We start from the raw sequence: 23,147 nt of genomic DNA on the forward strand, positions 1-23,147 counted from the left end.
ACAGTATGAGAACATGTTTTGTCGCGAAGAAGTGTGTATGAGTGGATAGACAAGTTCAAGGAAATCCGCACAAGTGTCAGCCATGAGGAAGGAGCCGGACGCCCCTCCACATCCATGACTGATGACAACATTGAGCGTGCATGTGCACTGATTCTATTGGATAGACTATCACCTGTTTAGTCACCTGAAAGAAGCCCTACGAGGATGAAGAATCACGTCTGATGAAGAGGTGAAAACAGCGGTGCATTCGTGGCTCGTAGCTCAGTCTAAAACATTTTTTAATGTGGGAATACAAAAGCTTGTTAACAGATGGACAAAGTGTATTGAAAAGCAGGAGATTATGTCAAAAAATTATATGAAACAAACTTGGAAAAAGATGCTCCTTGGAACGGGCACTCAGGCGTGACTTGGAATAAGCCAATTATTCACGCCTGAGCGCCCGTTCCAAGGAGCATCTTTTTCCAAGTTTATTTCATTTAAGGTCCAAACTAGCTTGGTCATTAACTCCTTTAGGACCCAGCCTGTTTTGGCCTTCAGGACACAGCCGATTTTTTCAAATCGGACATGTGTCACTTTATGTGGTAATAACTCCGGAACGCTTTTACCTATCCAAGCGATTCTGAGATCGTTTTCTCGTGACATATTGTACTTTATGTTAGTGAAAAAATTTGGTCGATAAATTCAATATTTATTTGTGAAAAACTTCAAATTTTAGCAAAAATTTGCATTTTTCGAAATTTAAATGTATTTGCTTGTGAAACAGATAGTAATACCACACAAAATAGTTACTAGTTAACATCCCCCATATGTCTACTTTATGTTTGCATCATTTTTTTTCACGTACTTTTATTTTTCTAGGACGTTACAAGGCTTAGAACTTTAGCAGCAATTTCTCATATTTTCAATAAAATTTCAAAAGGCTATTTTTTCAGGGACCAGTTCAGTTCTGAAGTGGCTTTGAGGGCCTTATATATTAGAAAGTCCCCATAAATCACCCCATTTTGAAAACTGCACCCCTCAAGGTATTCAAAACCACATTCAGAAAGTATTTTAACCCTTTAGGCGTTTCACAGGAATTAAGGCAAAGTAGAGGTGAAATTTACAAATTTCATTTTTTTTGCCAAAATCCATTTGTAATAAAAAAAAATCTGTAACACAGAAGGTTTTACCAGGGACTCAATATTTATTGCCCAGATTCTGCAGATTTTAGAAATATCCAACATGTGGCCCTAGTGTCCTAATGGACTGAAACACAGGCCTCAGAAGCAAAGGAGCACCTAGTGGATTTTGGGGCCTCCTTTTTTTAGGAATATATTTTAGGCCCCATGTCTGGTTTGAGGAGGTCTTGTGGTACCTAAACAGTCGAAACCCCCAAAAAGTGACCCCATTTTGGAAACTAGACCCCTCAAGGCATTTTTCTAGGGGTATAGTTAGCATTTTGACCCCACAGTTTTTTTGCAGAATTTAGTGAAGAAGAAAATCACCTATTTTTCTGTGGAAACATAGAATTTTTTCATTTTTACAAGGAATAAAGGAGAAAAAGCCGCCCAACATTTGTAAAGCAATTTCTCCCGATTACGGCAATACCCCATATGTGGTCGTAAACTGATGTTTGGACCCACAGCAGGGCTCAGGAGGGAGGGAGCGCCTTTTGGATTTTGGAGCGCAGATTTTGCTGGATTGGTTTTCAGTGCCATGTCGGGTTTGCAACGCCCCGGAGGGACCAAAACAGTGGAAACCCCCCAAAAGTCACCCTATTTTGGAATCTACACCCCTCAAGGAATTTTTCTAGGGGTATAGTGAGCATTTTGGCCCCTCAGGATCTCTTTTAGAGCTAAGGTGACCAAAAAACAGCAATTTTGGCGCTTTAAATTCTTTATTTATTACAGCGTTCACCGTGCGCAATAAATTACGTTTTAATTTATTCTGCCGGTCGGTACGATTACGCCGATACCATATGTGTATAGTTTTTTTTACGTTTTGCAGCGTTTGCACAATAAAATTACGTTTCTATAAAATCATTTATTTTCTGGGACACGCTATTCTGAGCCGTAACTTTTTTATTTTTTCGTCAAAAAAGCTGTGGGAGGTCTTGTTTTTTGCGGGACGGATTGTAGTTTTTAAATGACTTATTATAGGAAAGCAAAACCTTTTATTTTTACACTTTTATAAAACATTTTTATTAACTTTTTTTTAGTTTTTACACTTTATATTTTTGTTTATTGACTTTTTTTTTAGTTTTTACACTGTCTTTTTTTGACAAGCAGCTCTGATCGCTGCTAGAATACATTACACTACCTAGGTAGTGTAACGTATTCCAACTGTCAGTGTGACGTCACAGTCACTCTGACAGTTGGTCTACGAGGATCAGCAGAGGCTGATCCTCATAGGCCGACATACATGGCAGACTTGGGGGCCGTTGTCTGGCCCCCGGGTGCCATCACAAGCATCAGAAGCCCCCACGATTGCATGGGGGCTGCTGATGCGCTACAAACCCACTACATGCGGAGATCGCAATCGAGCCCCGCATGTAACGGGTTAATTGCCAAAATCAGCGGCGACGAGCTGCTGATCGGCAACACTGGAGAGTGTCAGCTGTCGGGGACAGCTGATCTCCAAGTTCCCGATGCACACTGTCGCCGACAGTGTGCATCGGGAACGGCACAGTGACTTTCTGTCACTCTGACAGGAAGCCTATCAGGACAAGCCGAAGGTTGGTCCTGATGGGCTTCCGTCCATGGCAGACCCGGAAGCCATTGTTTGGCTTCCGTTTGCCATACTAACTATCGGCAGACCCCGCGATTTCGGACGGGGTTCTGCCGATATGCTAGAAACCCCTAAAATTCGGCGATTGCACCCGATCGCCGAATTTAAGGGGTTAATTCGCCAAAATCAGCGGCAAAGGACCGCTGGCCGGCAAGAGGGGAGTGTCAGCTGTCGGCGACAGCTGACCTCCCGGTTCCCGGTGCACACTGTCGCCGACAGTAACTATACGTCCTCGTGCGGGAAGTAACCTCCCGCAACGACGGACAGTTACGTCCTGGTGCGGGTAGGGGTTAAGGGGTTAATTTGAATAATAATAATAAACATACCTCAGGTTGACAACTTTTTCAATAGCAGATGAGGAATTGCCTGGATCAAGAAAAGTCCTAAAGCGAACCATGTCTCTTTGAATGATGACATTTCGGTCCTCTAACTAAAACATAACACTTTATTTAGTAGTACAAAATGCAATCTCAGTGTCGAGCCTTTCAGCTTTCTCATACGTGATGATTGCATATTGTCTCCTTTTAAAGCATTAGCAAATGTTATAGAATGGTGGAGTTTAAAAACAATTCTTACCTCCCTTTAGGATTTGGGCTTTACTTTAACAGTATTCTTTCTTTTATTCCAAAAGTAAAAACAATTCTCTAAGATGAGAAATTATATGGCCTATTGAAAAGAGTAACAAAGGATCATGTCAGTAAACACTTAAAAAGATAAGATCATTTTAGAAAGATCTTGATAAGAGAGATAAAAAAAAAAGACACATCTATACTTACATTGACTTGGTTGTTGTTTTTAAAGTAGGATGAATATATGACATGAATCTTCTTTAACCCGTAATGACCAGGCCATTTCGCGCGTTAATGACCAAGGATTATTTTTTGTTTTTTCATGGTCGCATTCCATGAGTCGTAACTTTTAATTTTTCCGTCAATGTAGCCGTATGTGGGCTAAATTTTTTCGGGCCAAGGTGTAGTTTTCATTAGTACTATTTTGGGGTACATAGGACTTATAGATTAACTTTTATTAAATTTTTTATGGGGGGAATGGGAGAAAAGAGAGAATTTTGCCGTTGTTTTTTGCGTTTTGTTTTGGACGCCATTCATTTTATTGTTCAAGTCGTTACGATCGCGGGGAAATATGTGTATGTGTTATTTGTTTTAACACTTTTAATAAATAAAACCACTTTTTGGGCAAAAAAAGTAGTTTTATTTTATTTTGACTGTAAATTTTTTTATTTTTTTTTCACAAACTTTATTTAACTGCTTTACATATTTTTTTTTAGTCCCACCAGAGGACTTCACTATGCGACTGCGATCTGCTGATCGCATATATAATGCTTTGGTATACTTAGTATATCAAAGAATTATTCCCTGTCAGTGTAACTAACATATTACCTTTATTCTATGGGTTGGTACAATTACGGCGATACCACAATATGTATATGTTTTCTATATTTTACTATGTTTGCACAATAAAAAAAAATTTGAAACAAAAATAATACATTTTTGCATCACCACATTCCAAGAGCTGTAACTTTATTATTTTTCCGTTGATATTGCCTTATGAGGGCTTCTTTTTTGCGGGACGAGGTGTAGTTTCGCTGCTATTTTGGGGTACATGGGACTTATTGATTACATTTTATTATTTTTTGGGGGGGGGAGGAATGGAGAAAAAAATAAGTGATTTCGCCATTGTTTTTTGCATTTTATTTGTACGGCGTTTACCATGCGGTTGAATATGTTAACTTTATTCTTTGTATCATTACGATCGCGGCGATACCATATATGTGTACTTTTAAATTATTTTTACACTTTTATTAAGTAAAAACACTTTTTTGGAAAAAAAAAAATTTTTATTTTTACTGTTTACTTTTTTCAAAAACTTTATTTAACTGTTTTTAATTATTATTTTTTGTCCTACTATGAGACTTTATCATGCGATCTTCTGATCGCTTATATAATGCTTAGTAGTATACTTAGTATACCAAAGCATTATTGCCTGTCCGTGTAAAACTGACAGGCAATCTATTAGGCCATGCCTCCGGCATGGCCTAACAGGCATTTGCTGAAGACAGACCTGGGGGTCTTTGTTAGGCCCCCGGCTGCCATGGAAACTCGACGGCGACCTGCGATTTCTTTGTGGGGGCTCCGATGGGGTGACAGAGGGAGCTTCCTCCCTCTGTCAAAGACAGATGTCGCTGTCGCTATTGACAGAGGCATTTAATGGGTTAAACTGCCGGAATCGGAGCGAGCTTCGATTGCGGCAGGAGCCAGGCTGTGTATAACAGCCGTACTCCTGCTGCTGATCGCGTGTGTAGACTGGCAGTGCCCACGCGATCAGAGGACGGATATATCCGTCCTCCTGCGCGAACTAGCAGCTGCAGAGGACGGATATATCCGTCCTCCTGCGCGAACTAGCAGCTGCAGAGGACGGATATATCCGTCCTTCGGCGTTAAGAGGTTAAGCAGCTTGTTATGGAATCCTATCTTGATGGAATTTCCAAAATCTTGTCTGAATCAAACAGAAGTCGTTTCTTTGGAAAACATGGAAGAACCATTTCATGGTTCTTCTAGAAAGAAGTATCAATCATGCTATGGTCCATACAATGTGCAAATATTTCACCTCCATAGCTCTGTGCATGCACATCACTTCACAATTTAGTACATACTTGATGGAAATGCCAAAATGTCTTCTGAATCCAACAGAGACTGGTAGAGTTAAAAAAAAACAAAAAACATTGTTACCACCCCATGGGATTTGGGCCTTATTTCAAAAGTATTCTTCTTTTCATGCCAGAACTCAAAAAGTGCTTCAAGATGAAGAATATTCCAGCCTACGGGAAAAAGTAACATAGGATTATGCCAATTAAGACATGAGGAGATATGATCATCATATAAACATATTAAAAGTATGAGAACTGAATAAGGACACTTCTATACTTACAATAACTTCTTTTTCTAAAATATGATGAAAAAATATCTTGAATCTTCATCAAGCAGCATGTAATGGAATCGTATCTTGCTGGAAGTTCCAAAATCTTCTCTAAATCCAACAGAAGACGCTTCTTTGAAAAGCACGGAAGAACCATTCCATGGTTCTTCTAGAAAGACATATCAATCATGCTGTGGCTAATATAATGCGCAAATATTTCACCCCCATTGCTCGGTGCACGCACATTATTTCACAATTTAGTAAATACAAATTTTTGCTACAATTTTTTTACTCTATTTATCATTGTGAAATGTGTAAACGTTGCACAGGAACAATCAACCATGAAAACAACGGTTTCTAATATCATAATAATTTCTCTGTTGGAACATTGGGATTTGTTTTTTTTATAATATTAGATAGCTTGTTATACGGGAAATATACTAAATACTTTACAAATGTGCAAGGAAATGATCTTACCCATTAAAGATACTATTCTATCTGAAGTTATACTGGACTTCTTACCTTAATTTGAATCATAATAAACATACCTCAGGTTGACAACTTTTTAAATAGCAGATGAGGAATTGCCTGGATCAAGAAAGGTCCTAAAGCAAACCATGTCTCTTTGTATGATGACATTTATTTTTTCTTTCCTCTAACTAAAACATAACATTTTATTTAGTAGTATAGAATGCAATCTCAGTGTCGAGCCTTTCAGCTTTCTCATACGTGATGATTGCATATTGTCTGCTTTTGAAGCATAGGCAAATGTAATAGAATGGTGGAGTTTAAAAAACAATTCTTACCTCCCTTTGGGATTTGGGCTTTACTTTAACAGTATTCTTTCTTTTATTCCAAAAGTAAAACAATTCTCGAAGATGAGAAATGATATGGCCTATTGAAAAGAGTAACAAAGGATCATGTCAGTAAACACTTAAATAGATAAGATCATTTTGGAAGGATCTTGATAAGAGACATAAAAAAAGACACATCTATACTTACATTGGCTTGTTTTTTTTTTTTTTAAGTAGGATGAATATATGACATGAATCTTCTTTAAGCAACTAGTTATGGAATCCTATCTTGATGAAATTTACAAAATCTTGTCTGAATCCAACAGAAAACGTTTCTTTGGAAAACACGAAAGAACCGCTTCATGGTTCTTCTAGAAAGAAGTCTAAATCATGCTGTGGCCCAAACAATGTGCAAATATTTCACCCCCATAGCTCTGTGCATGCACATCATTTTACAATTTAGTCAATTTAGTACATACTTAAAGGAAGTTCCAAAATCTCTTCTGAACCCAACAGAGGACTGGTGGAGTTTAAAAACAATTGTTACCACCCCATGGGATTTGGGCCTTATTTCAAGAGTGTTCTTCTTTTTATACCAGAACTCAAAAAGTGCTTTAAGATGAGGAATATTCCAGCCTGCAGGAAAAAGTAACATAAGATTATGCCAATTGAGACATAAGGAGATATGATCATCATATAAAAATATTAAAAGTATGAGAACTAAATCAGGACACTTCTATACTTACAATAACTTTTTTTCTATAATATTATGAAAAAATGTCTTGAATCTTCATCAAGCAGCATGTTATGGAATCCTATCTTGCTGGACGTTCCAAAATCTTCTCTAAATCCAACAGAAGATGCTTCTTTGAAAAACAAGATCAAACCGCTTCATGGTTCTTTTAGAAAGACGTATCAATCATGCTGTGGCTGATATTTCACCCCCATTGCTCGGTGCATGCACATCATTTTACAATTTAGTAAATACTAATTTTTGCTAAGATGTTTTACTCTATTTATCATTGTGAAATGTGTGAACGTTGCATTGGAACAATCAACCATGAAAACAACGTTTTCTAATACCATAATATTTTCTCTGTTGGAACATTGGGATTTGTTTTTTTTATAACATTAGATAGCATACCATACAGGAAATATACTAAATACTTTACAAATGTGCAAGGAAATGAACTTACCCATTAAAGAAACTATTCTATCTGAAGTTATGCTGGACTTCTTACCTTAATTTGAATCATAATAAACATACCTCAAGTTGACAACTTTTTGAATAGCAGATGAGGAATTGCCTGGATCAAGAAAAGTCCTAAAGCGAACCATGTCTCTTTGTATGATGAAATTTCTTTCCTCTATCTAAAACATAACACTTTATTTAGTAGTACAAAATGCAATCTCAGTGTCGAACCTTTCAGCTTTCTCATACGTGATGATTGCATATTGTCTCCTTTTAACCCCTTCCCGCCGCAGCCCTTTTTCAGATTTTCTTTTTTCCTCCCCACCTTCCAAAAGCCATAACATCTTTATTTTTCCGTCGATATAGTACTATGAGGGCTTGATTTTTGCAGGACGAGTTGTAGTTTTTTGTAGCACCATTTATTTTGCCGTATAATGTACTAGGAAACGGGACAAAAAAATTACATGTGGGGTAAAAAAATGAAAAAAACAGTGATTCCTCCATGTTTTTTTGCGTGCTGTTTTTACGGATTTCACTGTGCAATTAAAACAACATGTTAACTTTATTCTGTGGGTCAATACGATTACGGCGATACCAAATATATATATAGTTTTTTTTATATTTTACTACTTTTACAAGTAAAAACGTAAGTGTAAAAAAGAAAATTTATTTTGTGTCGCCAAATTCCGAGAGCCATAACTTTTTTATTTTTCCGTCGATTAAGTGGTACGAGGGCTTATTTTTTGCGGGATAAGCTGTAGTTTTTAATAATAGCATTTTGGTGTACATGCGACGGTTTGATCACTTTTTATTTCATTTTTTTGTGGGAAATTGGGTGACCAAAAAAATAGAGATTCTGAAGTTTACGAGTTTATTTTATTTTTACGGCGTTCACCGTGCGGGTTAAATAATGATATATTGTAATAGTTCAGACTTTTACGGACGCTGTGATACCAATTATGTTTATTTATTTATTTTTTTACTATGCTTTAGGAGGAAAATGGGAAAAGTTTTTTTTTTTTTAATTTTTAATATTTTTTATACACACATTTTTTTTTTATTTAACTCATTTTTACTTTTTTTTTTATTAGTCCCCCTAGGGGACTTCAATCAGCGATGGTTAGATTGCTTGCACGATACACTGCAATACTAATGTAATAGGTACACAAAGATGGCGGACCTGGGGGACTTCATTAGGCCCCCAGGTAGCCATAGCAACCATCGACCCCCCACGCGATTGCGTTGCAGGGGGCGTGATGAGCTGTTAGATCGCAGCATTTAACGAGTTAAACGAGTGGGATCGCGCTCGGGCGCGATCCTGCTCGTTACTCTGAAGTGTCGGCTGTAACAAACAGCCGACACCGGCATCGTATGGAGCGGGTTCACTTAGTGAGCCCGCTCCATACTTCCCCTACCCGACTTTGGCGTATGGATACGTCAAATGTCGGGAAGGGGTTAAAGCATTAGCAAATGTAATAGAATGGTGGAGTTTAAAAAAATTCTTACCTCACTTTGGGATTCGGGCTTTACTTTAACAGTATTCTATTCTTTTATTCCAAAAGTAAAAAAATTCTCGAAGATGAGAAAATATATGGCCTATTGAAAAGAGTAAGAAAGAATCATATCAGTAAACACTTAAAAAGATAAGATCATTTTGGAAGGATCTTGATAAGAGAGATAAAAAAGACACATCTATACATACATTGACTTGTTGTTTTTTAAAGTAGGATGAATATATGACATGAATCTTCTTTATTGCAGCTTGTTATGGAATCCTATCCTATTGGAATTTCCAAAATCTTGTCTGAATCCAACAGTAGACGCGTCTTTGGAAAACACGGAAGAACCGTTTCATGGTTCTTCTAGAAAGAAGTATCAATCATGCTGTGGCCCATACAATGTGCAAATATTTCACCCCCATAGCTCTGTGCAAAAACATTATTTCACAATTTAGTAAATTTAGTACATACTTGATGGAAGTTTCAAAATCTCTTCTGAATCCAACAGAAGACTGGTGGAGTTAAAAAAAAAATTGTTACCACCCCATGGGATTTGGGCCTTATTTTAAAAGTATTCTTATTTTTATACCAGAACTCAAAAAATGCTTCAAGGTGAGGAATATTCCAACCTACGGGAAAAAGTAAAATAAAATTATGCCAGTTAAGACATGAGGAGATATGATCATCATATAAAAATATTGAAAGTATGAGAACTAAGTGAGGACACCTTGATACTTACAATAACTTTTTTTCTAAAATATGATGAAAAAATGTCTTTAATCTTCATCAAGCAGCATGTTATGGAATCCTATCTCGCTGGAATTTCTAAAATCTTCTCTAAATCCAACAGAGGACGCTTCTTTGAAAAACATGGAAGAACCGTTTCATGGTTATTCTAGAAAGACGTATCAATCATGCTGTGGCCCATTCAATGTGCAAATATTTCACCCCCATTGCTCTGTACACGCACATCATTTCACAATTTAGTAAATACAAATTTTTGTTCAGTTCTGAAGTGGCTTTGAGAGCCTTATATATTAGAAACCCCTTATAAAACTGCACCCCTTAAAGTATTCGGAACAGCACTTAAGTTTCTTAACCCTTTTGGTGTTTCACAGGAATTAAAACAAAGTGGAGGTAAAATGTACAAATAAATTTTTTTGTAGAAAATCTGTTTTAATTCATTTTTTTCTGGAACACAGAAGGTAATAACAGAGAAAGGAAAACTTAATATTTATTGCCCAGATTCTGCTGTTTTTAGAAATATCTCGCATGTGGCCCTAGTGTGCACTTAGTGGATTTTGGGGCCTCCATTTTATTAGAATATATTTTAGGCACCATGTCAGGTTTGAAGAGGTTTTGTGGTGCCAAAACAGTGGAACCCCCCCCCAAAAAGACACCATTTGGCAAACTACACCCCTCAAGGAATTTATCAAGGGGTATAGTGAGCATTTTAACCCAACAGCTTTTTTGCTTTATTTAGTGGAATTAGGATGTAAAAAAAGAATATCAAACGTTTTCCAATAAAATGTAGAAATCTTCAATATTTACAAGGCATAAAGGAGAAAAAGCACCCCAATATTTGAAAAGCCATTTCTCCCGATTGCGGCAATACCCTATATGTGTTAATAAACTGCTGTTTGGACACACGGCCGGGCTCAGAAGGTAAGAAGCACCATTTGGCATTTGGCTTTTGGCGCTCAAGTTTTGCTGGAATGGTTTTTGGGTGCCATGTCACATTTGCAATGCCACTGCGAGACCAAATCAGTGGAAACCACCCAAAAGTGACCCCATTTGGGAAACTACACTGCTGAAGGAATTTATCGAGGAGTATAGTGAGCATTTTGACCCCACGGTTTTTTTGCTGAATATTGTGGAATTAGGCTGTAAAAATGAAAATCTACATTTTTTTCTAATAAAATTAAGTTTTTGCTCAGATTTTGTTTCATTTTCACAATAGCTAAAAGAGAAAAAAGCACCCCAACATTTGTAACGTGAACTCTTTGGAGCCCCGCAATACCTCATATGTGGTCATAAACTGCAATTAGGGGTAATTGAGAGGGTAATTGCAAAAATCTTCTATTTTGTTATCCAGTCACGATATGGTGGTGTTATCCAGTCACAGTATGGTGATATTATCCAGTCACAGTAAGGTGGTGTTATACAGTCACTGTATGGTGGTGTTATTCAGTCACGGTATGGTGGTGTTATTCAGTCACGGTATGGTGATGTTATCCAGTCTCGGTTTAGTGGTAATATTTAGTCACTGTATTTATTATTATTTGGTGGTTTGTCTAATCTATGTATACAGATTACAGATTCTGGTACTGCTGAGAGTGCCTTGTATATCCCAACAGAGTACATAAGTCTTGGGGAACAAAGTCCACAACACTGAAAACTAGAACCTGGCTGTGCGCTAGGCAGCAATACCTTGTGTGTATGTCACTGAGCGGCTTTAACAGTTATCGTGCCACCGATAACAATTATTTGTACAGCATCAAAAATTATGACAACCATTGGCGCCCCCATTGGGTGGGGGGTGGTTGACAATGGGGTGACAGAGGGGGCCACACCTCTTCCTAATGGCTTAGATGCCGCAGTTGCTATTGACCATGCTCCTAAGTGGTTAAATGGCCGGGATCAGAGTTATCTTTGATCCCGGGAGTTGCTGCGAGGTGTCGGCAGTAATATAGAGCAGACGCTGAGTAAGGAGAAGGTTCAGCCTGTGAGCCTGTCTATCTATACTCCACCTTGGTGGCTGTCACGTATGCCACACGTATCACCAAGGGGTTAAATGATGGCAATTGCCTCAAATATCATAGCAAATGCTAATCAGGCAATGATATTATGATATCAATGTAATAGTAATATACTAATACTGCAGAGGCTACAGATAATTAATCATCTTTGCAATATAATTTTTTGTAATATCCATAGTACTATTATAATTATTATTATTATGTCATTTTATTTGAGTATTTTTAGCATTGCCATTTGCCCCCATTTTCTGTCTGTCTATTTTCCTAGTATTTTTTATTTTCCCTGCTAATAGACCCACTGTTATGTTGGAACACCAAGGGCAGTGGCGTAGCCTATAGGGGCCCCCGTTGCCATACAGCATGCTGATTAAATTAATTTTCTGTGCCCGATAGCGGGCACTTCCTGGTTACGGTCACATGGTACACTTAGTGTACCATGTGACCGTGACATCACGTGAGGGGTGTTCCAGCCAGCGTGGAAGAGCAGGTGCGGAGGACTCCAGGTGAGCTGCAGAGTCTGTATTGTAATGTATTGTGTTGTCTTGTAATGTATGGTGTTGTATTGTGTTTGCGGTGGAGAGGGGGGGGGCCCGTTAAATTACAGCCCCCCCTCCTCTCTCCACCGCAATCTGCACAATACATCACAATACATTACAAACTGTGGGTCGCGGCCCCATGGGGGGTCGTGTGAAGACCTTAGGGGTGTCGCGAGTCACTCACCGAGGTCCCGGTTCCATTCAATGCTGAAGCAAGGAGCTGCCGGCTCCTTGCTCCAGCATTCACTGTGCCCTGGGCGACTTGACGCAGGCAGGCGAGATGTAGCGACATCATCGCGCCTGTCTACGCCGAGACACTCATAGCACACATTATACTGCATGGGGGGCTGATATGGGGGGAATTATACTGTATGGGGGCTGATATGGCGGCATTATACTGTATGGGGAGCTGATATAGTGGCCATTATACTGTATGGGGAGTGGATATTGTGGGCATTATATTGTATGGGGAGCTCATATGGGGGCATTATACTTCATGGGGAGCTGATATTGGGGCATTATACTGTATGGGGAGCTGATATGGGGGGGATTATACTGTATGGGGCTGATATGGGGGGGCATTATACTGTATGGGGAGCTGATATGGAGGGGCATTCTACTGTATGGGGCATACTACTGTATGGGGGGCTGATATGGGGGGCATTATACTGTATGGGGAGCTGATATGGAGGGGCATTATACTGCATGGGAGGCTGATATTGGGGCATTATACTGTATGGGGAGCAGATATGGAGGGGCACTACACTGTATGGGGAGCTCATATGGGGGGCATTATACAGTATGGGGAGCTGATATGGAGGGGCATTATACTGTATGGGGAGCTGATATGGAGGGGCATTATACTGTATGGGGCGCTGATATGGAGGGGTATTATACTGTATGGGAGCATTATACTGCATGGGGGCTGATATTGGGGGCATTATACTGTATGGGGAGCTGATATGGAGGGGCATTATACTGTATAGGGAGCTCATATAGGGGGCATTATACTGTATGGGGAGCTGATATGGGGGGCATTATACTGTTTGGGAAGTTGATATGGGGGCATTATACTTTATGGGGCTTATATTGGGGCACTATACTGTATGGGGGCAGCTATGTGTGGCATTATACTGTGTCGGCTGATATAGGGAGCATTATACGGTATGGGGCAGTTATGGGTGGGTATTATATTGTATGGGGCAGTTATGGGGGCATTATACTGTGTGGGGGCAGCTATGGGAGCATTATACTGTGAGGGGGCATCATACTATGGGGGCTGTTGGGCAAGGCGGCTGGGCATAGTCGCGTGCAGGGGTCTGGTGATGGTGGTATTGGGGAAGGGTAGGGGGGCCAAGCTGAATTTTTGCACCCAGGCCCTTGAGTCTTTAGCTACGCCCCTGACCAAGTGTTTGGTTTAATGTTTTGTTACCTTGACTGCTAAGGTATAGCTAAAGGTAAAGAGCTATAATTGATTACAGCCAAACAATTGTAACATTTTGATCATGTTATATTAAATATCACTTTACATTAATCCTATGGCCTCAGTCACTCTACACTTTGTTTAATACTGACCCTACTATTATCTTGTATATTTCACTCATCCATTGAGGTACTGTACTTCATGTCATTCATCACCAAAATCAAAACTTTTCTTGTGCCTAACATCTCAGATTATCCCCAAAAATCCTCCATTTCTTATCATTTGACTGCTCCAATCATTTTATGCTACCTCACCTATCATCTTATGTTACACCCATCACTTCATACTTCCATACTCTCATACTATATCACCAGTAATTTCCCTCATAGACTCTTCTACCTGAAGGACGCTTGGTAGTCATTGGACTGGGAGGTAGACGCTGAGTCTTGGTGCTGAGATTACTGCTGCAACGTGGTCTCTTGAGACTTTGATGTATCAGCTTGTACACAAAACTGAATTATAAATGAATATTTACATCCCAGAGGATATACACATGTGATATCTCATATCTGCCTAGTACCAGAGCTGGGGGCATTTATAACAAGGAGCTTCTTACCTGCAGCCACCATCACATTCCAACTGTCACCTAACAAGTAACAGAAAAAAAGAAAGCATCTGATTGGTTGTGTCTAACTGTCACTTATTAAAATGACAGAAAAAAACAAGAAGATGATTGCTTGTCTAACTGTCACTTATTGAAATGACACAGAAAAGCAAGCACCCGATTGGTTGACTCTGTAAATTTAGGGCTAAACAGACTTTACTGTAGTTCTACTGGTTGATTTTAACTATTGCACTACAGCTGAAGTCTAAAAAAAAAAAATACATTGAGTTGCATGCAATCTTGTGGACTGCACAATACAAAAAAATTGTATGTAATGTATTTTTTATTATGTTTGTATGTATACTTACCCCCTTTACTCCTGTCTACTCCGGGTGCCGCTGCTTTGTGTTCTACACCAGGACCCAGAGCAGTGGCACACAGAGATGAACAGGAGCCAAGAGTGAGGAGGGTTAGTATATTGTCTGGTATTGGGTCTATATATTTTTAATTTTTTTGGGCTGATCTGGGGCCTGAAATTAATACAGGGGGTCTGGGGTCTGAATATATTTATGGAGTTTGTTCTGGGGTCTGATATTTATATAGGGGTCTGGAGTCTGATATTAATATACTGTAGAGGTCTGGCCTGGATTTTTGTATTAATATAGGTGGTCTAAATATATTTAGGGGGTCTGGTTTAGGATCTGAACATACTTAGGGGGCCTGTTCTTGGGTCTGAAACAAATTTTGGGGGTCTGAATTAGTTTTGAGGTCTTGTCTGTGGTCTAAAGTAAATTTTGGGGCCTAGTTTGAGGTCTCGGTTTTTGTGGGGTCTAGAACAGCGGCACTATTCATGTGTGCAGTATAGCATTACTACTTCTAAAACGTGTGTGTGTGTGTGTATATATATATATATATATATATATATATATATATATATATATATATAAACACTTGGGAAACAGAATTAGTTAGCCACTTTGCGGGGAAAGTCACAGCTGTAAAACTGTCGTTTTTGCCTCCATATCGAAGTTAGGCCCCCAGTTCTTGCCCCCATATTGAAGTTAGGCCCAAAGTTCGTGCCCCGATATCGAAGTTAGGCCCTGTTTATGTCCCCATATAGAAGTTAGGCCCCCAGTTTGTGCCCCCGTATAAAATTTAGACCCCTATATTGTCCCCAAATAGAAGTTAGGCCCCAGTTTGTGCCCCCATATAAACAGTGACCTATGTAGACTATGCTTGTGCCCTCCGTTGATAATGCCACTGTGCCCTCTGTAGATAGTGCCATACACCCCTTGTAGATAGTGCCATCCTTTGTATAAAGTGCCACACCCCCCTTGTAGATAGTCCCACACACACAACCCACTATGGATAGTAACTTCAGGGGCTTCTCGAGCGTTGTCAACACTCTAGCCGGTTATTCCGCTCCAGGAGGAGCCCCTGACTTTGCTGTCCATATATGGACAGTGACATCAGGGGCTCCCTCTATGAGCGGAATCCCTGGCCAGAGCATCGGCAATGCTTTAGCCGGGGATTCCACTCCAGGAGGACACCCTGACGTCACTGTCCATATATGGAAAGTGACGTCAGGGACTTCTCCAACAGCGGAATTCCCGACCAGCTACGCTCTGGCCGGGGAATCCGATCCCGGAGTAGCCCCTGATGTCCCTATCCATATATGGACAGGGACATAAGGGGCTCCATCTAGGAGTGGAATCCCCAACAAGAGCATCGGCAATGGTCTGGCCGGGGATTTCGCTCCTGGGTAAGCCATGGCAGCCGAGTGAGCCCCCCCCCCTTCCCAAGAGTAGTGGGCACCTGCCCGGGTTCTGATGGTGTGTGTGTGTGTGTGTATATATATATATATATATATATATATATATATATGCGTGTGTGTGTAAATGTTCTTTGAGATGTTTATCCTATATAGTTGCAATTTCCATAGCTTTGTTTTTTGCCATATCGGCGCATGCATCGTTATGGCATTTATGGTTCCATATATGGATATATTCCTCCGCGTGCGCGGACATTATTTCTGTTCTGCGCATGCGCGATTAACCATGGCTTTCCTCGCGGTCCAAAGATGCGTTGCAATAACTAATTCCTGGTACTTGCGCCATCTTGCCCATGCACATTATGGATTACAGGACGCCGGTGTTTGTTCCATGCACTTCAATGATATGGCATTGTACGTTTCTGTATACATTTTCTATATTAATTTATTTAAATATAAGATTGCCGTCTGCCCTCCCCCTTCCTTAGGAATGATTGATGTAATTGAACATAGTTTTTTTTAAAATCTATATTATACATGTTTGTTTGCATGTTTGAGAGATGTTATGTTTAAACACATTAATCATGCAACACTGATTCACATGAATCCACTTTTTATATAAGTACGTTCCTTTATATGTATATTTATTATGTATTATGAATTTATTGCATTATACACTGTATACTATATGTACTTCCTATATATACTGTGCACTATGTACTTTTGAATTAGCTTGAGAAAGGTTCAGGTGTGAACCGAAGCGTTGCTCATTCTGTTCACTCCGTGGTGAATAAACCAACATCTCTCTATCATTGAAGTCCTGGTGCTGTTACTTGTCCTCTACCATTGCCATATAGGAAAACCCACAATGGTCACTGAAATAACTTTAAACTGAGAAAAGTAATAATATATTTTAATTTACTGAAAATCAACTCTGACTGGGGATTCCGTTCCTAGAGGGAACTTAGATGGCACTATCTACAGGGGGTTTTGTGTTATCTACTGAGGGTTGTGTGTGTCGCTATCTACAGGGGGGGGGGGGGGGGGAGTCTTCCGGGGCTCTCAAAGCCCCGGCAGACATGAGAATGCAGCGCTGCTTACAATGATGCAGCACTGCACTCATTGAACCCCATTCCAGGCTGCCAACTATATACGTGACAACTACACGGGGCATCGACAGTTGTAACGTATATAGCCGTATGACAGTCACGAAGACCAAGACCAAGAGTCTTAGGCCGGATTCACACGAGCGTGTTCGGTCTGTGATAAACGGTCTGTATGTCAGCCACATTTCCCGGACCGAACACACAATGCTCCTACCCTCCTGAAAAAAAAAATTCTCTCGCTCTGGCCCCAACAGGAGGGGGCGATACTGTCATGCCCATGGGCTGCCAGGTTTGCTTTCCTCCTGATGGCCGCAGCCATGGATCAGTGAGCGCTGGTCCCCCATCTCCTCCTCAGGAGACACCAGCGCTCACTTCCGCTTTGCTCTGCTGTGTCCTGTAGGGTGCACGCGCACGCTTGTGCCCACTCTTAAAGGGCCAGCGCACGCACCTGAATTAAAGACCAAATTAGCCCATGAGCACTCTGGACTATAAAAGAGGTTCTGCCCCATCCTACATTGCCTGAGCATTGTTGTCATTACCCTAGTTTGTCTCTGCAAATGGTTTCCTAAGTGTCTTCCAGTTCCCAGTGTTTCCCGTTCCTGCTACCTGTAACCTGTATCCTGTGGTATCCTGGTCCAAGTGCCGTATTGCGTTGGAGTCATGCTGCACTGTGCTCCACGCCTAGTGCCTGCCTGCTGCCTAGTCCTATCCGAACCTGTCTTGCTACTGTCTGAAGCTACCACAGGTACACCTATACGAACGATAGACTTTCACCTGTGTCCTGTTGGCCAGCTGCCATACCGTTAAGGCGGTACAGCCCAGTGGGTCCACGCACCCTATGTGACATCTAGGAGCCTGGCTCCCTGCAGTGTGTTCGGTCCGGGAAATCTCTTGTGAAATTCTTGTGGTTTCTTACCTGAAGATCACAATGTCTGAAGCCAGTGGCTTTTCTACTGTCTTTCTGCATAAAATGGTGTCTTTTAGAATTTGACTGAGATATTGCATAGCAACATTCCATACATGCATCAGGTAAGAACAGATGTTCATGATCTTGTGTGATCTGCTGTTATTGAGATCTTCCATCTATCTCTACCCCCCTCATTACTGTAAGCAAGTAGTGTATTCTAAGAAAGCAATGACGCTGCCTCTCTCTGCTACAACTAATATGGCAAGTAAAATCTGTGTTGGAGTGTTAAATAAACAGGTTAGATTTGTCTTGGGGGGGAAAAAAAAACCCTGAAAGGCAACATTATAGATTAGCTTAGCAGTGGGGTGGGTACGCTGCCACAGTCAAAGTACAGATAAACATCCTTGTTTGTTTGTTCTCTTGCAATCTGTAATTTTCAAAACACATTATATCCTATGGGCCAAGATCATCATCTAAAGGAAGTACAAGTGTAAAGCCAAATTTATTACATAACACAGCAGGTTATATGAAGTATGCGATAAAATTTGCAATTTATAGATAGAAGGCTAAGAATGCTGCCCCCAAACAATAAAGGTAGCCACACATATTAAATGAAAGTCCGATTAACCCAACAGACAAATCTTGCGTTGGGGGAATGAAGGATTGGGCATGTTGGAATTCAACATGCCCGATCATTTATTCCACACCCCTTTAATGCCAAGCCCCCTGGTAGCAGCTTATTCCCCTATCATGATTGAAATAAACATGCATGCTTGGCCGAGCATGCATGTTAAGGGTGGTGTGGGAGGAATGGCTGTTAGAGGGGTTTTTCTTGAAGTGATGGTTATATAGTCAGTTTATACACAACCAAGCGTAACAATATCTGTACATCAGATTTATGCTGCTGTGTTGCTTAAATCCCTTCATTTACGAATGCTGAAACCTGAAACAAAGAGATCCAAATGTTGGATGAGCAGTCTTTATTGTCCATGTGGTTGTTTGCCTCAATATGAGGGTAAAGATAAAACCTATAATGTGATTAGTTTGCAGTTCATGCAGGGTCCTGACAGTCTGTGGTTCCTTCTTCCTCAGTATAATATTGGGATTCTGTTGACTCTCTTGGGTGGTCTTGACCTTGCACAGTACAAAATGTGTCAACGGACCCGACTTCAACTAAAATAGTTGCAGAAAGACAATTATAAATAATAATTATAATATAATAATAATGCAATTATCGATATTTTAATTCTAAATATTTTCTTATGTACATTATTCAGCATTAATCTTCAGTCCAGCAGGCAATGTCACATGATCCTACTCTGGTCACCAAGTACCCATTAAAAATAGTTCTAAAACATAGAAGTAAATGTTAAAATACGGTTCTTAACCTTTTCTATTCACTTTATGGCTACAGGCTCGAACCTCGATTTTTGGTTGTGTGACATCAACGTTTCCCCAAGGCTATGTTCCCACGGGTCGGATACGCCGCAAAGTAAAAGTACGCAGCAAATTCGACCAAGAATTCGACCCGAAAGACTGCACTAAATTTTTGTGCAGTTTTTCAGGCTTCCGAAGGCCTCATGCACACAACCGTAAGGCGTTTTACCGTCCTCAAATACGGATCCCCAAATACAGATGCACATCCGTAGCTGTCCGCAATTGCGGAAGCGCCTATAGACTTCTATGATTGAGTCCGTGCCGCAATTGCTGTCAAGTATAGGACATGTTCTATATTTTGCGGATCAGTTCTACGGCCCGGACACATATCCGTAAATATAAGGAAGAGTGTCCGTGGCCTATATAAATGGATGGGTCCGCAATTTCATCCGTAAGTACGGATGAAAACTAAGGTTGTGTACATGAGGCCTAAACCAGTGCTTGAAAATAAAAAGCCTATACTTGCCTCTGGCCTTTGTCATCTCGAAGTGTCCCTCTGTTCTCCATGAAGTCCGGACTCCAGGGATGACAATGCTTGTGTGACCGCTGCAGCCTTTGATTGGCTGCAGCAGTCACATGGAATGAAACATTATCCCAGAAGGCCGGTCTGGATGCAGAATAGAATAAAGCATCGCTATGACAATGGCCGGGGTAAGTATTAGCTTTTTGTTGATATATTCGTGTTTAAATCCGACATATAATACATACTTAAACATTGACATATGCACTTACCAAGGGTTGGCTGGTTGTCTAGAATCCTAATGGGAATAGGGTGTAGTTCCCCAAGTAGAATCTGATGCACTTCACCAGACAAGCTGGACGTTGGATCTTCAACAGTCACCAGCTGCCCCATGCTGACCAGATGATTGTGACCAGAGGGAGATAAAGTGACTGCTGACATAGAGGAGTCATTCTGTTGGCTTTGCAAGTGACTTAGCACAAGGGGCTGATTGCTTGTTCCAGTATTCAACAGATCTGGTTGGCCGACTGTAATAAGAGAGGTTGTTCCATCAGGAGAGGTGAATGATGGGGACTCGTGATTCACCGTAATAAGTGCTGTTGTTCCTTTAGAAGATGTGAAAGATAAGGGATTGTGATTCACTGTAATTAGCGCTGTTGAGCCATCAGAAGAAGTGAAGGATGGTGTTTGTGGGTTCACAGTAATAATTGCTGCTGTTTCATCGGGTGATGTGAATGAAGGAGATGCCTGGTTCACTGCAATAAGGGCAGTTGTTCCATCAGCTGACGTAACAGATGACTGCAGCTGGAGACTCTAGAGAATAAAAAATAATTATATATATATATATATATTGAAGTAAACGTAATGTACAGTATTCCAGTTACGAAAACTGATACATGGGAAACTATTCAATAAGCCTGCTGGAATATGCTATAAGTGCCCATCACCCCAGTCACAAAAAGCACTACTAGGCTAAGGGTGTGTGTCCTGTTGAGTCCCAGCAATGGCAATGAGGCTATGTGAAAAAGTGAGAACTGTTAACATGAGAGCAGTATAACTTACGTTCATATAAGGGTAGCCAAAGTTACCCAAAGATATGTTATTTGGGTAGTAGATCCTAGTATTTTGTTCAGGCTTTGCCTACAAACTACTGTCTATGGCTGCTAACAGACTATGGGTAGGCATATTGTAAAAAATGTTTTAAGGTTATCATCTATTGTCCCTCTAAAATTGGACGCCTGCCTATCCATCCTCCCTTCCCAAAGATAATACAGAAAGATGTTATTGCTGTCTATGGCCAGTGAGGCGTAGGGGGCGATAACTGAATAGCTTCTAAAAGTCTGTTTAGGTTATTACGTCAGACACTGATCCTACCGTAAGTGCTACATTGGTCCACTCTTTCCTAAGAAAGTATAGAAGTAATGCAGTACCATATTGCTCACTTTTGTTTTATTTTGATTCCCACATAGTATTTTTAAAGGTCATGCCCTCTAATTTTTGTATTTTTGCCCAAATGCCTGTAAAAATAAGAAGCAATATTGTAAATAGCCTTGACAAAAAATATACTAGTGTTTTGTATCTAGAGCGCCTATGCAGAGCTATGTGTCTCCATGGTTACACACAACCATTCAACAGTTGAATCCTGCAGCCATGTGCTAGTTAGGTCCTTTTATTCTGCCGTTAAACGAGCGCCATTCAAATAGAGCAATGATTGCAAGTAAGGAGACGAACGGTCGCTAATACGATCATTTGTCCCCATAGGTTTTGCATCTTGTTGGCAGCAGATCCCGTTTACACAGTGAGATGTGCTGCCAACTAGCGACTATTTTTTCGGCTGCATAAAAGATCTAATCAGCTGATGAACGAGCGTTAAGGCACTTTTACAAGGGCCACTAATCTGAACTTTTATGCGGCCAAAAAAATGGCTGCTGGTCAGCAGCCCATCTCCCTTTGTAAACAGGGGATGTGTTGCCAACATGATGGAAGTGTATGGGAACGAACGATCGTAGTAACACGAGCGAATAGCTGCCCGTGTAAAACCACATTTATCATCTGATCGCTGCCCTATTTACACAATGAAATGATTGGGAACAAGCGTTGATACGAACACTTGTTCACCGTATCATTGGCCCGTGTAAAGGGGCCTTAATAACATGCTCGCAACATTTAATTTGCGACATGTAAGCACTCTATAATTCTCATCTGCCTAGCATTTGGAGCAATCAGAATTTTCAGTATACCCATTGTTACCCTATCAGAGGATAAACACTTAGGCGATCATGTTGCAGCCGCATACAGGAGTAAATGACATATCGCACATGTTCTATTGATTCATTAACGTAAAAACGAATGAAATAAATGCTGATGAAATCCCTAACCTGAAGCTGTGCAAAGATTTTGGGCTGTAGAGAGGTTAATGAAGAGATCAGCTGGGCTGTATCTTGACAGTCATCTTCATTAGAAGGGTTGTGCACTTTTATCAAAGAATCATGTTCTAAAACATAAAACAAACATCATTTGTATTACGACTTTATTGTCCCATCAGAAGATATTGAGTTCATGAATTGTTCAACTTGCACAGTTATGTTCCCAAAGACAGACAGATGAATGAAATGTAGGACTTTACAGCATTAACATGTGCGTTTGGAAAACATATTGATGCAATGCAAAAATAAAGAACTTTCCCGCAGATAACTGCTGTAGTTATGGGGTCTTGCAGCTGCAACTGTGGGTGGCACTGTGATGGGGAGAATCAGGCTATGGGAGAACTGATGTGGCTAACAATGTGGGGCATTGGGACTAGCATTGTAATGAATTCTATTGAATTTAATAGGAGCCATATGAGGGTAAACATAGAACGCAGCAATTATTTCACAATATAGGGGAGCAGAGGAATCAGAGTCTCATATAAAATGAACAGAGCTCTAACCTATAATAAAATTAGAAATACACACAAGAA

General features: G+C 40.3%; 1 protein-coding gene across 1 annotated transcript in view; it reads right to left on the minus strand.

The window, feature by feature from the left end:
* Positions 1–18,774: 18,774 nt before the first annotated feature.
* CARF (calcium responsive transcription factor) overlaps positions 18,775–23,147 on the minus strand; it is a 41,531-nt gene continuing 37,158 nt past the window's right edge. Inside the window, exons 13-15 of the mRNA XM_075829735.1 lie at positions 22,567–22,682; positions 20,461–21,001; positions 18,775–19,464 (exon numbers count right to left, since the gene is read on the minus strand). Of these exons, the coding sequence (XP_075685850.1) occupies positions 19,343–19,464; positions 20,461–21,001; positions 22,567–22,682 (779 nt within the window). The 3' untranslated portion in view covers positions 18,775–19,342. The remainder of the gene's footprint in view (positions 19,465–20,460; positions 21,002–22,566; positions 22,683–23,147) is intronic.

The sequence above is a fragment of the Rhinoderma darwinii genome, chromosome 6, assembly GCF_050947455.1.
Source record: "Rhinoderma darwinii isolate aRhiDar2 chromosome 6, aRhiDar2.hap1, whole genome shotgun sequence".
In the NCBI taxonomy this organism is placed as follows: domain Eukaryota; kingdom Metazoa; phylum Chordata; class Amphibia; order Anura; family Rhinodermatidae; genus Rhinoderma; species Rhinoderma darwinii.